General features: G+C 35.0%; 1 protein-coding gene across 1 annotated transcript; it reads right to left on the reverse strand.

Moving 5' to 3' along the window:
* Positions 1 to 273: 273 nt before the first annotated feature.
* Positions 274 to 1,143, reverse strand: LOC126941022 (S-phase kinase-associated protein 1-like). The gene has a single exon (XM_050767191.1). It carries the CDS (start codon positions 1,022 to 1,024, stop codon positions 533 to 535), a length of 492 nt encoding a protein of 163 aa, XP_050623148.1. The 5' UTR covers positions 1,025 to 1,143; the 3' UTR covers positions 274 to 532.
* Between the last annotated feature and the right edge of the window lie 16,096 nt (positions 1,144 to 17,239).

The following is a 17,239-nucleotide window of genomic DNA, read 5'->3' on the forward strand; positions in this document are numbered from 1 at the left end:
AGCCCTGCTACATACAGGCTAATCAATACAGTGGTACTCCTTGACTGCAGGAGGCTGGAAGGCATCCTCGTAATTCCACTCAGAACATTTACCTCAAGAAGCCTTTTTCCAGTTTCCAACTCATGAATAAAGAGAATATTTTGTTAATTCTATTCCAAAAAACTTTTTTGCAACTTGTTTTATTTACAATGCCAACTTTCAAAAGGTCGCTAAAGTTAACTGGACAATAAACTAGGCAGGAACTGCTTTACAAAAAAGAGGGAAAGCCCAAAATGCCACTTATAGAGAACCCACAGTTCAGTTTTATTCAGAGCAAAGAAAAAAGAAACTTTCGATCATACTAGAAGAAACTCAGCCATAGGTTTGGAATCTATACTCAAACTACACATGCAATGAGGACAATATTCTGCTAATACAATTGACTTGCTGCTGCATTTGTCTACTGTTTGTCTAATATTAACAATTATAAACAGAGCAGTGCAACTAGTATTTGGAACAATCCTTACAGTGTTATAGTGTCAGGCACAACATTTCACTTCTCTTCACACCACTGGTTCTCTTTGCGTACCTGGGCTTCCTCCTCTTCAGTAAACTCATTTTTGATATTGAAGGTCTTGCGAATCTCCTCAGGAGTCTTCCCCTTGATCATATTGGCAACAGTCTTGCATGTAACATCAAGCAAACCTTTGATGTCTAAGTAGTTTGCAGCCAGAATGAGTTCAAAAAGTGTTCCTTGGTCAACTTTCAGGAATTCTTGGTCCCAAACAGGGATATCGTCTGTTCGCTCTTCTTTGTTCTCATCATCTTCAGGAGGAGGAGGGTCATCCTTGTGGTGGGTGCACCACTGAATGACCTTTTTTAATATTGCTGCATTCACATTTGGTAGAGGAACTGGGTCATCATCTCCTTCATCATCCATTCCCAAATCTTCCAACATGGTCTTACTAGTCACAGATTGTTTGGCAATTTCCACATCAACTTCAAATATCTCTCCATCAGAACTCTGCAACTTAATTGAAGGCATGGTGTTCGGTGTTAAGGAGACTGCCGGCGGGAGGCTGACAAGAGCTAGGAGACGTCAGCGGAGGAACAGAAAAGCGGAGGACGAAGCCACTACCAAAAACTTCTTAATATATAACTTAAATAAATACATTTTCATCTGGAAAGCAATTAAAATGGAGTTATTTTAGTCTTCATTTTCAAATGAGACCCAGAATATAGATTCTACATTTCAAAGGGAGATTCAAGACCTCTTGTTAAGTCTTAGTAAAACTTACAAATGTGTCGACTTACCAAAGAGGATGGAAAGGCTAACCATGGAAAGAGCTTCAATGGGACAACCTACATAGTTTGATACTTGTTTCCTAGAGTTTCCAAAACGTAATCAACCAATATTCAACTCACACCTGAGAAACAGACACATACGTTGGCTGACTAATGTGATCACGGGAAAAGGAGAGACGTTACAGGTGTGCAGTTTCTGACTATGTCAAGTCAAAGGTCCTGTGAGTGCCTCCCATGGGCATTGAGGGAGGGGAAGCCAGCGTGGAGTTGCCATAGATCCTGTCTAGGATGGCATCTGAGAGAGCAATGAGAAGTGCAATAGACATGAGAAAGAGAAACAGAAGGGGAAGCAGCAGCACCTGAACATGTACTGCCAGAATCTTCCATCCTCCACCACAAAGGAGTGATGGAGGGAAGAAGTGTGCAGATTTCCAGCTCCCCAGCAAACCGGCTCAGCAGAGAAAGGGACAGCTGTAAAGAACTGCCAAGCACAAGAAGGGGATAAGCAAGAGTGCTGCTCTCATTCCTTACAACCTGAAATCCAGAGGGTTCAGAAACCACAGTCAGCGAGGCAGAATGGAAGCATCAGGTGGGGAAAGAGAGAAGAGCTTCAGGCCTTTACCATGATTGGCTCATAGCAAAACAGGACTGGAATGTGGTTAACTTCGAATGGAGTTGGAAGATTTATGAATAACTGGAATCGGAAATATTCACCTGAGTCAGTTTTTGTGACTAGAAACAATGAAGGTCTTCTTATGTGAAAGTGTTACTGGGAGGGAGTCCAAGTTCTTGGCGTTTTGAAGAACAAATAAGACAAAACACACAAACAAAGCAACAAAAAGAAAGCACAGATTTATTGAAACGAAAGTACACTCCACAGAGCGGGAGCTAGCTTGAGCAATAGGCTCAAGAGTGCTGGTTACAGAATTTTCTGGAGTTTAAATACACCCTAGAGGTTTCCCATTGCTTACTTTGTGTATACCCTGTGTAAATGAAGTAGTGGCCTGCGATCAGTCTGATTAGTTGTGGAAAGTGACCAATCAGAGGTTGAAGTGAAGTTACAAAGTTGTACTCCTATGCCAATGAAGACTTGGCTTATGACCAGGCTGATTGGTTGTGGGAGGGGAGGGGACCAATCAGAGGATCTTTCAATCTTTCTTCTGCTACAGCAGAAAAAATCAGGGGGGATTGCAAATGGAGTAGCCTCTAGTCCTTTTGTTACTTGGGCTTGGGAAGTTGAGGTTTTCCTTTTGATTTAGTTCTAGGAAGTTAGCCTGAATTGGTCTTAGGTTCCCTGTCTCCAGGGCCTATTCTCCTGCCTCAAAAGGAACTTGAGGAATCACAGAGAACTATTTTACTCTATGAGGACTTTTTCTTTAACCTAATGGAGAACATTCGGAGGTGAACAAAATGAAAGAATTAGCACATTAAGAAAAAATGAGTAAGTCAATAAAACAAACAAAAAGCACTTTTTCTGCGTCTAGGACACCAATAGACACATTAGTTGTATAGTTCCCTTTCTCCTAGACTCTCTACGTCTTCATAGTGACCTCTCAATTATAACCCATACTTCCAAAATTATTACTTTACATGTTATTTTACTGAAAATGTCTTGAGTCTGGGCACTGTTTCTTATTTTAGTAAAAAAAATGCATCTAAATACTATCAAATTCTGTATTTAGAAGAAACTTATGAAGATTAAAATGTCTATAGTTCCATATGGCTTTTCATCCATTCACATGCCCATCCTTGATATAAAGTTGTCATGACTGTCATTTATGCCTCTAAAGTTTCTTTATTATGAGACATATAAACTATTTATAATTATAGATAAAATGTACGTGACACAAAATTCTGTGAGAAATCACATGTTGAAAATTGTTTTATTAAAAGTCACTTGAATTTTATCTGATTATATTACTCAAATTTATATTTACTTAGATATGACAATGAAGTGTTAAAGTACACACACACATATATATATGTGTGTATATATATATATATATAGCTAAATTAAGAGTGTCACCTCCATACAGGTAAACAAAATATGCGTGAAGTAAATAAAATTTCTGACAACAGTAGACAGATAATTCTGCGAAGTCAGTCATATGCTGTACACATTTCCCATTGGGATCACCAGTTTCCTTTTATTTCCTGTTTGGAAATTTTTCTCTTTATACATTTATGTATTTTTAATTAGTTTTAAATACAAATTAAAATTGTATGTATTTATTGTGTACAACATGATATTTTGAAATATGTATACTTCATGGAATGGCTAAATTAACCTAGTTAACAGATGCATTACCTCACATACTTCTCATTTTTTGTGGTGAAAAGACTTAAAATCTATTCACTTAGCAACTTAGCAATGTTCAAGAATACAATACATTTCTCTTGAATTACTCCTCTTATAGAAGTAAAATTTTGTATAATTTGACCAATATCTCCCTCCTCACACCTTCCAGATCCTGGTACCATTATATTATCTACATCTATGATTTCATCTTTTTTAGATTGCACATGTAAGTGAGATCAAATGGTATTTGTCTTTCTGTGTGGGGCTTATTTCACATAATATAATGTCCTCCAGATTCATGCATATTGCCACAAATAACAGGACTTCCTTCTTTTTTCACTGTTTTATAAAAATTATTTTTAAAAATTGTGTGGGTACATGGTAGGTATATATATTTATGATGTGCATGAGATGTTTTGATACAGGCATGCAATGTAAAATAAGCACGTCATGGAGAATGGGGTATCTATCCCCTCAGGCATCTATCCTTTGAGTTACAAACAGTTACATTATTTATTTTAAAATACGTGATTATGTTGTTATTCTTGTACAGGTTGAATAGTATTCTGTTGTTTATATATACTACATTTTTAAAAAATTCATTTTCTGTTGGCAGACACTTAGGTTTATACTATATTTTGGCTATTGTAAATAATGCAGCAGTGAAGATGGGAGTGCAGATATTAGTATCTCTTTGACATACTAATTTCCTTTTCCTTTAATATATACCCAGTAGTGGGATTGCTGGATCACACAGCAGTCCAATTTTTAACTTTTTTAGTAACCTCAATACTGTTTTCCATAATGTCTGTACATTCCCAGCAACTGTGAGCAAGGGCTCCCTCTTCTCCACGTCTCTCCAACACTTGCTATTTTGTCTTTTGGATAGTAAACATTCTAATAGGTTTGAGGTGATATCTCATTGTGGTTTTTATTTGCATTTCTCTGATAATTAACATATATTAAGCATTTTTTCTCCTGTTGCTTATTTGTATACTTTTTGTGAAAAATGTCCATTCAGTTCATTTGCCTGTTTTTAATTAGGTTATTTGTATTCTTACTATTGAGTCATTTAAATTTCTAATATATTTCAGATACTAATTTCAGATATACAGTTTGTAAGTATTGTCTCCTATTCCGTAGGTTGCCTCTACACCTTGTTGGTTATTTTCTTGGCTGTGCATAAGCTTTTTAGGTTGATAAAATCCCATATATATATATATATTTTTTTTCTGCCTATGCTTTTGTGGTTTTATCAAAAAATTTATTGCCCAGACCAATGCTGTAGAGTTTTGTTTCCTATATTCTTAGAGTAGTTTTTACAGTTTCAGGTCATACATGTAAGTCTTTAATCCATTAGGAGTTGATTTTTTTATATGGTGTGAAATAAGGTATAATTATATTTTTCTTTATGTGGATATTTGGTTGTGTCAACACTGTTTATTAGAGATACTGTCCTTTCCCCACTGTATGTTCTTGGCACCTTTGTCAAAAATCAATTAACTGTAAATGTGTGGCTTTATCTCTGGGCTCTCTATTCTGTTCCATTGATCTATATGTCTGGTTTTATGCTAGTACCATACTGTTTTGATTACTGTAGATTTGTAGTATATTTAGACATCAGATTGTCTGATACATCCAGCTTAGTTCTTTTTGTTTAAGTTTGTTTTGGATATTCAGGGTCTTTTCTGGTTCTATGCAAATTTTAGGATTTCTTTTTTCTATTTCTGTGAATAATGTCATTGATATTTTGATAGGGATTATATTGAATCTGTAGATTGCACTGGGAAGTCTGAACATTTAAATCATTTTTTTTTCAATTCATGATCATGGAATATTTTGCATATTCAACTTCTTTCATCAATATTTTATTGTTTCAGAGTTCATGTCTTTCACCTCCTTATTTGTATTTATTCCTATATATTTTGTGTAGCTGTTGTAAATGTTATTATTTTCTTGATTTTTTCGGGGGGGCACATACTTTGTTGTTATTTTATAAAAATGCTACTAATTGTTTTTATGTTGATTTCGTATCCTACAACTTTGCTGAATTTGTTTATTAGTTCTAAAAGTATTTTGTTGGTGTCTTTAAGGTTTTCTCAATATAAGGTTATATGGTCTAGAAACAAGGACAACTTAACTTCTTCCTTTCCAATTTGGATTCCTTTTATTTCTTTCGCCTACTTGGTGTGGCTAGGACTTCAGTACTATGTTGAATAAAAGTGGTAAGAGTAGGCATTCTTGTCTTGTTCCTGATCATAGAGAGAGAGGAAAAATATATAACTTTTACACATTGACTATGACATTAGCTGTAGATTTGTCATATGTAGCCTTTATTGTTTTAAATTCCTCCTATATCTAATTTGTTGGGAGTTTTTATCATAAAAGGACATGGAATTTTTTCAAGTGCTTTTTCTGCATCTATGAGATAATTATACAATTTTTGTCCTGAATTCTGTTAATGTGGTGTATCTCATTTTAAAATTTGTTTGTATTGAACAATCAACACATCTTTGGAATAAATTCTACTTGGTAATGGTGAATGATTCTTTAATGTGATATTGAACTTGGTTTGCTAGTATTTTGTGGAGGACTTTTCCATCTGTGTTCATCAGGGATATCGGCCCATAATTTTCTTTTCTTATGTATACTTTCCTGGCTTTGGTATCAGGGTAACGACAGCCTCATAAAACAAGTTTGGAAGCGTTGCCTCTGCCTCTTCAATTTTTGGATTGGGATTAGTTCTTCCTTTTTTAAAATTTTTATTTATTCATTTCTTTTGACAGGGAGTCTCTGTCACCCAGGCTGGAGTGCAGTGGCGTGATCTCAGCTCACTGCAACCTCCACCTCCCATATTCAAGCAATTCTTTGCCTCGGCCTCCTGAGTAGCTGGGATTACAGGTGCCCGCCACCATACCCAGCTATTTTTTTTTTTTTTGTATTTTTTTAATAAAGACGGGGTTTCACCATCTTGGCCAGGCTGGTCTTGAACTCTTGGCCTTGTGATCCACCACGCCAGCCTCCCAAAGTGCTGGGATTACAGGCATGAGCCACCGTGGCTGGCCTAGTTCTTCTTTAATGTTTGGTATAGTGTCACAGTGAAGGGATCAGGTCCCAGGCTTTTCTTTTTTGGGAGACTTTTTATTATATACTCATTCTCCTTACTTATTATTAGTGTGTTCAGATTCTCTATTTCCTCATAATTCAATTTGATAGGTTGTATGTTTCTAGAAATTTTTCTATTTCTTCTAGAGTATCCAATTTGTTGTTGCATAATTGTTCACAGTAGTCTCTAACGATCCTTTGTATTTCTGCGGTGTCATTTGTGATGTCTCCTCTTTCATTTCTGATTCTATTTATTTGAGTCTTCTATGTTTTTTTCTTAGTCTAGCTTAAGGTTTGTCAATCTTGATTATCTTTTCAGAAACCCAATTCTAATTCTGCTGATCTTTTCTATTTTTGTTCTAGTCTCTAGTTAATTTATTTCTGCTCTGATCTTTATTTACTTTTTTTCTATGATATTTGGGTTTACTTTTTTTGCTAGTTTCTAGAGGTATCATACTAGGTTATTTGAGATTTTTTTGCTTTTTTGATGTAGCTGTTTATTGCTATAAAATTCCCTTTCATAATTGCTTTTGCTGCACCCCAAAGGTTTTTTGTATGTTGTGTGTCCATTTTCATTTGTCTCAATATATTTTTAAACTTCCCTTTGAATTTCTTATTTTGAACCATTGGTTGCTAAGGAAAATGCAGTTAAATTGCCATGTATTTTTGAATTCTCAAAAATTCTAGTTTATTGATTTCTAATTTCATACCACTGTCAGAAAAGTTACTTGAGCTAAAGATCAGTGCCTGTCCTAGACATCCATCAATTTACTACCCAGGTGTTACTGCTTCTAGGCATTTCAGTAGAGTAAGCAAGGAAATATGTGAGTGTGAGCTAGTTTACATATGTGTGTATTATATATCTATCAATCTATCCATTCTATTAATCTCTCTCTCTCTCTCTCTCTCTCTATCATCTATCACTATGAATTCATATTGATGCATCTTATTTCAATGTAATACCGCAGATATCTTTCTGGTTTTCCTCTTTGCTTATTTGTAACTTATTTCTCCCACCATTAAATTATATTTTGAATTCTTATATACACATAAGATATATTTACTAATTAGCTTTCAGCATTTTTGCAAAGCTCCTGTTGTCTTTAGCCTTACACTATCTATCAAGGTCCTGTTTCAAAACATTACATAGGTCATTTCTTTCCTTATCTATCCCTTTCAGCTTTTTTATTTAACACATTTTACATAGAGTTAAATTTACTTCTTAGAGATTGTATTCTTTTTTGGAGGTGGTCTCTGGCAAATCCTGCTTGGTTTGTGTATGTGTGTACATATATAATTTTATTATATATTCTTATATATAAATATAATTTTTAAAAATTATGTGGTCTTTCACACTCAGGCTCCTATTGTGTCACACACAATGTCTATGTTGTTGGTGTGAAAAGACTGCAGTCAGGTTTTTAATCAACTTGGCCATCTAAGCAGAGTTAATTTGGGTGTTGTAATGGCCAAAATGATGTCTACAGTTGTCTGATTTACCTGCCACATAGACACTGAGGAAACACCATGCTTGAAAATGACTGCTTAAAATAGGGTGGCTGAAAGTAGTTATCTCCTGTTATCAGAAAGTAACTAAGAAAACCTTAGTAAATATACAAAGCAATATTTTATCTTGGCTTATAAATCTTTTTTATTGTAAACACTTGGCTTTTGTGCAACATCCTTTATTTTCAGATGTTACTTTCTCTAGTTTCATCATTGCAGATTATCATTGGAAAATCCAGCCATGCAGCCATGCCCTGAAGAATTGCAAGAGATGAGAAACACATAAAATTGAGGACTTAAGAGTCTAGCCAAACTGCTTTGGAAAACATAAGTGATAGTTTAAAATTATATTGTCGGGGAATTACAGAGTGCAAAGACATTTGGCATGACATAGGGAGATCAAATCTGTCAGTCAATAATGAAATAGTAAAGAAAAGAGTGAGAAAACAACTTTAAAGACATTTTGATAAGGGCCAACTGCAGAACTTCAGGCTGCATAGAGGTGAAGCTTACCTAGCCTTATGAAAGAATTTGAAGATATTAATGTCATAATGAATAAGGAAAATTCAAGTGATGAAGCTGCACTTCGATTTTCTAAAATGAATTTAGTTGTGTTCCACATCAGAGAGTTTAATTGTTAAGGTGAGCTGTTACAAGATAGGCACAGACAAGAAATAGATAGAAAAATGGGCTTCTAACCTAGTGACAAGAAGTTCAAACATGGGATGGTGAGTTATTTTCTCTCAGAAATGATTAGAAGAATTTTACTGGCAAAGAGTAGCTCTAGACGATTTTGTATTACTATTTTTATGTAAGTCGTGATGGGAAATGTTGCCCCAGTGTCATAAGATTAGAGAGTGGTTTAGTGATGTGTTTCAGTTTCAACACGGGTTGGAGGTTTTCTTTCGTATAGAATGGTTCATTGCAAGTATGTGCAAGTTGATAGCCCTCCATTCATTTTATTTTCCAGGAAAATATTAAAAAAAGAGATCACAATATATATTTATGTGAAATTGTATCACCATTTAGGAAAATATAAGCAAAATATCCAATTGCATATAGAAAATTAAAGATGTATGTATCATATACAATTGTAGAAAATTATTGACTAAATCTCACTAGAGTGCAAATGTTATGAGAGTGGTACCTTTCCCTGCACCTATCACTGCATCAAGCCCCTAGCAGGAACACACATAGAAATCTTGTTGAAAATAAATGCATAAATTATACAAGTTACTTTTTAAAATAATTACTTTTCTTTTTTTATTTCCCACATGTTCCTCTACTTCTCTCTATTCTCCAAAAGATTGCCATGGTTAGTGTTAGCCACTAAAAGTTGCAATTGGAAAACAAATTATACACCTTCTTAAAGTCAGAAGAAAAACACACTACATAAATTTAAAAAGCAAATGCTTCCTCTTCTCACAGGGAAAGAGAGAAAGAAGGCTTTATTTAGTCAGCCAAATGTTACACTGTCCATCCCTAGATAGGAACGGAGTACCTCTTGATCAGGGCAAGGCTTCTGCAGGAGAAATGCAGGAGTCAGCAGTGCATCTGTCATGTCGTTCCAATGGCTACTCACATTGGCAGAATCAGTGTTTTGAGATCAATACGATTCCAGCCGAGACACTTCTAGACCCTCCTGTTTCCTTCACTGTCAATCTTTCAGTTACACCTCTCTAATGTATGTTGCTACACATGAATTGTCTCTTTTCTTTGGAGAAGTTCTTGAGAATGAGAATAATTAATTGCTTAATTATAGATTTACATATTAAACTTTAAAATGGAATCCTTTAGGAATTAAATTCTGAGCTAAAGTCCTTTTAAAAATGATGGGGTTTGATTATTTGTCTCATTCTGCATTCTGTGTACTTAGAAAAAGATCATCTTAAATGGGGCAAGATTGATTAGGTTATGACTACTTGTATTTACATGAAACTAATCTGAAGGTAAGACCATTTTTCTATGTAGGTTGCAAATTCTGTAACTGAACTTGGGAGTAGGCAAGGTATAGTATGGATCGAGAATTGTATGAATATGATATAAAATGAAATATTATTGTATTTTAAAATGTTAATGTCACAAAAGGCACCAAATGAGTGGCAAAGTGTTAGTATTTAAATTATTACATTTAATTCTTTAGTTCGTCTGGAATTTATTTTGGTCTCAAGTGAATTAAGTCTAACTTGATTATGTTTTTCTGGAATAATAAGCAATTTAACTTGACCATTTTGGACTAATTTATGTTTTTCCCATTGGTTTCTGTGGTTCATTTACTTATATCATGTCATGTTTAACTTGAGAAAAAGAAATGTACCAACGTATTTATGGAGGAACTCCTGATAGTATTATAGATAGTTCTCTCATCATGTAATTCCACTACAACCCATCACCATAAATAACCCATCTCACCAAAATAGTGACTTCTATTCTGAGTAGATACATTTGGGGGTGTGTGTATTCATGGGTGATTCTTTTTTTTTTCTTTAAATATCTTTGAAAATTTATCTTTTCAGAAAACTCTGGTTCCATATAATTTTTTTTTTTTGAGATGAAGTCGTGCCGTTGTTACCCAGGCTGGAGTGCAATAGCACAATCTTGGCTCACTGTAAACTCTGCCTCCTGGGATCCAAGGATTCTCCTGCCTCAGCCTCTGGAGTAGCTGGGACTACAGGTGTACACAACCATACCTGGCTAATTTTATGTATTTTTTATTGTTTTTTAGTAGAGATGGAATTTCTATTAAATTCCAGGCTGGCCTTGAACTTCTGACCTCAGGTGATACCCTGCTCAGCCTCCCAAAGTGCTGGGATTACAGGCATGAGCCACTGCGCCAGGCCCCATGTAATTTTAAGAGAGGAAAAACAAACAAACAACCACTCCAAACGAAAAAATCATCTGGCACTCAAGCTGACTTAAATTACTAAGGAAAGTCTTTCTTAAATTCGCCTCTGTAAACACACAACGAAAGATGTGCAAATATGGTAATTTCTCTAAGCTTTTGTCTAGTTTCCCAGCTTGGCCTTTGAAGGATATCTGTGTATGTCAAAATCTAGCAGAGAGCAGCTCTGCTTACAGATACTACATTGAATGTAATATTATTGCAACATATCTTCACTGACACTTGGCACAGGGCTATTGTTACAGTGAAGCCATTTCTTATCATTTTTTCACATAAACAACCAAACTGTTTCATTTTTACCCAAAATAGCAGCAATGCAGTTTAGGATTCTGCCCTAAGGTTATATAAAGTTCCTAGTCTTGTACTCCAAAGTTGTCCACTGTCAACTTGATAGATTTTCTCTCTCCTAGGACATTGTCCTTGTCTGCCACATTTATAATGTCAGGTAGGAAGTGACAAGTCCTTTATGCATGGAAGAAGATGGAATCTAAACCTTATGAAGACCCATTACATTTCTAAAATTTCTGGGCCTCCAGTGATGTAAGGCACACAGGGACATATCCTCATTAATGTGAAGAACATAGTCCTGTTACTCAACCATCATACCACTTGGAAGGTGGTAGAAGCGTCAGTGTAACTTTTTGGATCTTAACAAATTATAAACCCCACGTGAATGACCCTCTGCAACTCATTCATCATATAGCTAAAAAGTTGCTTACTCCAATAAAGAGAAATCTTTATAGTTTCAATAGTGCTTGAAGTGTCTGCAGCAGAGGTGGGTATAATTTGAGGCCTGTAACAAAATTAGCAGGAGAATTTCAAGAAAGATCTCTTGGAGGATTTAGAGCAAAACCACATTTTTTTTTAGTATATAAATAATTCTCATTTTGAAACAAAGAATTTCCTTGCTGTAGGAATCTAGTGGAGTCTAAATATTTGACCACTGATTTCCAGGAGATTTTGCAATCCAGGCCACATATTAAACTGGCAAATAAATTATGTCTTGCAACAAAGTTGATTTGGCCCCATAAAGTAATTTATGTCTTTCAAAGCATCTTCTTATTAAATGGAAACAGTATAACAACATTACATGCCTGGGATCATTGAAAACACAAGTTCCTTAAGTTAGCACGTATTTATTTATATGGTTCCTTAAACACCCCATATAACATACCTATGGTTCTGAGAACCTTTCCATCAACCAGGTATATATTCTGTAGTTTCAAAGAAAGTTTCCTATTTGTATCTGACATAAAAAAATAAGACTTTACTCTTTTTTAGATGTTTTACAAAGAAAGGTTTTAGTATACCTCATATTCACAGGGTTCACAGGTGCGACCAGGGAAAAGACACCCTGAACATAGGGTCAAGCAGAATGTTGATGGTCCATTCTGCCTGGAAGGTAAGTTAGTATGCAGTCAAAAATTATAATGACAACCAGGAAGATCATAAAGGGTGGGTGGTGTGGAAGAGAGTTAGAAAGAGTAGAGAGAGGCACAGGGCCTGGCAAACAGTAGACACCTGCCTCTAAGGGGTGGTACAATCACTGGGTCCCATGGCTATTGAAGAGTTAAGGGATAACTCAGTCCTGAAAGATTTACAGTCAGTTCATAACAAAAGGCATTTTTTCCCCTAAACACTTGGGGAAAAGGTAACTTCCTAATGACTACAAGTGGTCATTCCAGTCAGTCCTTGTTGGTTGGCCTGTGAATTTTATAGATCATAAGATGGTATCTTATCTTACTATTTCATACTTTTACAGTATCCTTATAATAAATATGTAGCAGTGAAGATAAAATGAGTATGTTACTTCCTTTCAACACAAAAAGTCTAACTTGTACAGATAAAGTAGAAAAAAGATTTTTAGATATTATCACTTATGTTGCTTTCTTAGACCCTGCAAACACAGCTGTTACATTTGCAAAAGAGGGGGCAGTCATTGCCCTGGGAGAGTTGTCAGATATATCAGCAATTATGGTAACACATTCTTGGCAACTAAATGTCTAATAAATATATATTTTCAAAGATGTAAGTTTTCATTTTTTCTATTTCCAGACTAGTGCTTGGAAAGTAGGGGGAAGTGGGATTGTACATTGACCCAGGAGATGTTTGTGTAAAGTTTGTGCTCAACCCCTTGAGATGAGTGAATGAATGAATGAGGAGATACAGTGATGTGCACCTTGAAAGTGGAGGAATCTAAGAGTGGAACAACCAGTGCTGTATGTTCTAGAGCATATATAGGTGGGGGGAGGTAGGTCTTGCAGAGAAATCTCCTACCCCCTCGGGATGAAGCAGCATAGAGTAGAAATGTCAGTGTGTTGTCTTTAACACATTATTCCAGCTGCAATAGGAGTAAAATATCTGATGGCTGTAGAAGTGACAGATATGTTAGGGACTAAAGAATGTCACATGGTGTTGGCTGTTTCTAACTGAGAACTCTGGAACTCAGGGCCTTAGGGAGAGGCTGGAGCATTCAGGTCAATGCAAAGTAGACACGCAATACAGTATTTAGCCAAAACAAAACAAAACAAAACAAAAACCAAAAAGAATGGCATCAAATAAGACTTAGAAGTAGATTCTGGGAAGAGGTAAGCTTCCCATCAGAGACGAAACTGATGTTAACTCTACCAACTCCTTGTACTAAAAGTATTCTCATTTTAAACTTAGAATCTGTTGCGATATTATTCAAACAAAATGAAAAGAACCAAAGGTGAAGTAATTCCTTATTAGCCAATTGAACCAGGTTTTATATTTTGGTTGGATCTCTTAACTGTAGACTGTAAATTATTCACAATGATCTGTCTTAGCAACTATTGCTTCATTTTCTCAATTTAATAGCACAATAATTAAAAATGCAACTTTTCTAAGTTATATTAAAAACATAAATAAACAGTTCTATCTTTTAGGGCCAGGCCTAAGAGAAACAGAAAAGATGAGGCAGACACTGAAGAAATGCGAGAAGAACTAGATTATGTCCTTGCAGTAATGACCCGCTATTTGTTAACCATCCTTTCATAGAATATCATCCACTGGGAATTAAAAATCACACAATTAGAGCCTCTTCCTTGTGATGCCATATCCTACAGAATCAACCTTGGAAAAGACTGTGAAGTAGAGTATGTGTGTTTACATTGTTTATTTTACACCTGTCCCCAAATGGTCCCTTTTCATAATAGTTTTTCAGTGTTAATTTCTTACTGCAAAGTGCTAATTTAGTCCTGAGAAATATTAGCAATATATAATTACACAATATTCTCCCTTGCCATATATATAGAGAGAAATATATCATATATCTATATATCATATATATATGACTTATCTTCAGGAATCTATCAAAAAGAAGGTAACAATTCCAACTAATGTACACATTTCAGCATACATTTTCCAAAAGGCAGAAACTTAATGTTGGAAACTTAATGGATTAATGTATCAGGAAGACTTCAGGTAGTAAAACATTTGAGTGTTGCAGATATTTTTGTATTTCCATTTACAAATGTATTTTTCCACTAAACACGTATTGAATGACTACTATCAACCACTATTATTGTAACAGAAGAATTAGAAGGTTCTAACCAGATGAAAATCCATGAAAGAATAGTCTATGTAGTAGGAATAGAAAGTGGAGTGTACAATAACCCTGAAAAATATCATTCTTTAAGTTGTATAGAGAAGAGATATGTAGAATTTGAGTGAAAAGACCAGTTAGGAAGCTAACCCAGTAATTTTGGACAGAGATATGGAGTTTTGAATTATGGTTGTGGTGCTTATACTTTGAAGATCAAATGGACAAGATTTAGTGGTGGACTGATGTTAAAGATGGGAGGGGGCATTAATGAAGGAGAGATACATCAGTTAGGAATGCTTTCAGCTGCAAGGAATAAAATGCCTAACTTTAGTGGCTTAACAAATGGTGGTTATCTTCCCCACTTAAGAAGTCTGGCAGCGAGCACTTGCTGGTAATGGTTCTGTTGTTTACTAGTGCCATCAAAGATCCAAGCTATTTTTCTGTTCTTGAATCTTTCATTGGAGAACATTTTACTGATATATTTCTTGCCTCTTTGTCATATGAAAGCAATCACAGCTCTAGACATCATGTTCACCTATTAAAAGAAGGAAAAGGTGAGATTTGATGGTATGAGTCACATCTATCCCTTTAAAAAAAATTTGGTATTTATTTATTTATTTATTTATTTATTTATTTATTTAGCTAGGGTTTTGCCATGTTGCTTGGGCTGGTCTCGAACTCCTGAGCTCAAGTGTTCCTCCCACCTTGGCCTTCCAAAATGCTGGGATTACAGCCATGAACCACCCACTGCACCTGGCCCACAACTATCCCTTTGATCTGGACCAAAAAAGCCACAGTGGAAGACTTTTAAAAATCTCTAGTTCTGTTTTTCATTGTCTAGAAGTTGGTCACAAGGCAACCTCTGACTGCATGCGGGAATGGGAATGTGGGTATCTTGTTTTCTAGACAATGAAGTGAAGAAGGAGCAAAGGAAAGGACATTGGTCAAAGGCTATGGTTGCCAGTACACAGGGTCATCCATAGGAGAGTTAGTGATGATGCCAGGTTTTTTGTTTTGAGCAATGACAGGGATATTATTTAGAAAACAGTAAGGAGACAGTAGGTGGGAAGAGTTGTAAAGAAAATGTTTTGTTTTAGACATGGTGTGAACATGTTAATTTGAGACATCTCTTAAATATCCACATGGAAATAACACAGGTGAATATGACTGTGATGACCAAAGGATAGGTAGAACCAGGGACTTCTGAGTTTTCTCACAACATGAATTACATGCATAAGTTTCAAAAGACTGATAACTTCTAAGATCTACTTCCTTCATTTAGACTAAGTCTTTTTTCTGTGGCATTAGGAAAGAAGGAAGAAAGAAAGAGAGAGGGAAGGAGGGAGGGAGGGAGGAAGGAAGGAAGGAAGGAAGGAAGGAAGGAAGGAAGGAAGGAAGGACTAAGAAAATATAATTTTTTAAAATAATAAAAATAATAAAGAAAATAATAAAAATTATATATGAACAAACACTCAGATTACAGTTTTTAGTTTTGTATGAAAATTATTTTGAGCTTTTCATTTTTCTTTTCAATAATGAAAGGCTTAGAAAAGTTCTAATTATAGCTAGGTAAAAGATATTTTGTATTTTTAAACATGTGTTTTGAAGTTACTTAAAAACAGAAAATACATTCTTTATTATCTGTTTATATATTTTCATATATCTTGTATGAAGTGCATTCTAATAGCAGATAAGGTAAATAGCATTTAGAATAGTTAAAGGCAAATTAAATTTAAAATGGGCTATTATATGAATCATGCATATTTCTTCAACTGGCACACAATGGCAGTCTTTCTGGTGAATAAAAACTTTTTTATTGGTACAGGTGATATTACATGGAACCATATAAATGGGAAAGTTGTGTTTGTCCTACTTCTCCTAAACCTGGCTCAAAACAATATAAACAAAACTTCACAAAACCCTCAGCTAGTGACTTTTTTATTTTACAAAGCATTTTGGGTATTATTGTTTTTCACTTTCATAGAATATGTGCATTTTGAAGCTCCTTATTCTTTTATGCTTTTCCATTGAAAATGTGTTCTACAATAAATCCTTTTGATGTCGAACTTTTCTATTTTCTCATTTCTTCTCATCCCAGTTCATGGTTATTTGAAAAGAACGGGTAAAATGGCAATGAAAGAAAAATAATAACTAAATTCATTTTTGAAACCTATTTTGTATTTAAGCTATGCATATTTAGTAAAAATTATAACAAAATATTTATCAAACAGGACAATTCAGATTTCATATATTTGCAGATTCTACATGGAAAAGTGTAAAAAATCACCACTCTGTGAGCTATTTGGTAGATTCTCTGAAGCTTCTTACTGGTGGTCTAATTGTTTGCTGCTTTATGGATGCCCTGTTTTAGGGTCAGGAATATTTCAATGTGCTCAAAGTCAATGGTGAATATACCATTACATTTGATCATTAGCTATCTTCATTCATTTATTCATGTGGTAACAGTAATTAAACACCTACTATTTTCAAAGTGTCATTATTAGGGGTACTGAGGTCTAGGCCTTGGGTTGACATCAAGAAATTGAAAGAATAGTAGAGTAGGCAACTATAATAGACC

Source organism: Macaca thibetana, chromosome 18 (genome assembly GCF_024542745.1).
Source record: "Macaca thibetana thibetana isolate TM-01 chromosome 18, ASM2454274v1, whole genome shotgun sequence".
NCBI lineage: Eukaryota > Metazoa > Chordata > Mammalia > Primates > Cercopithecidae > Macaca > Macaca thibetana.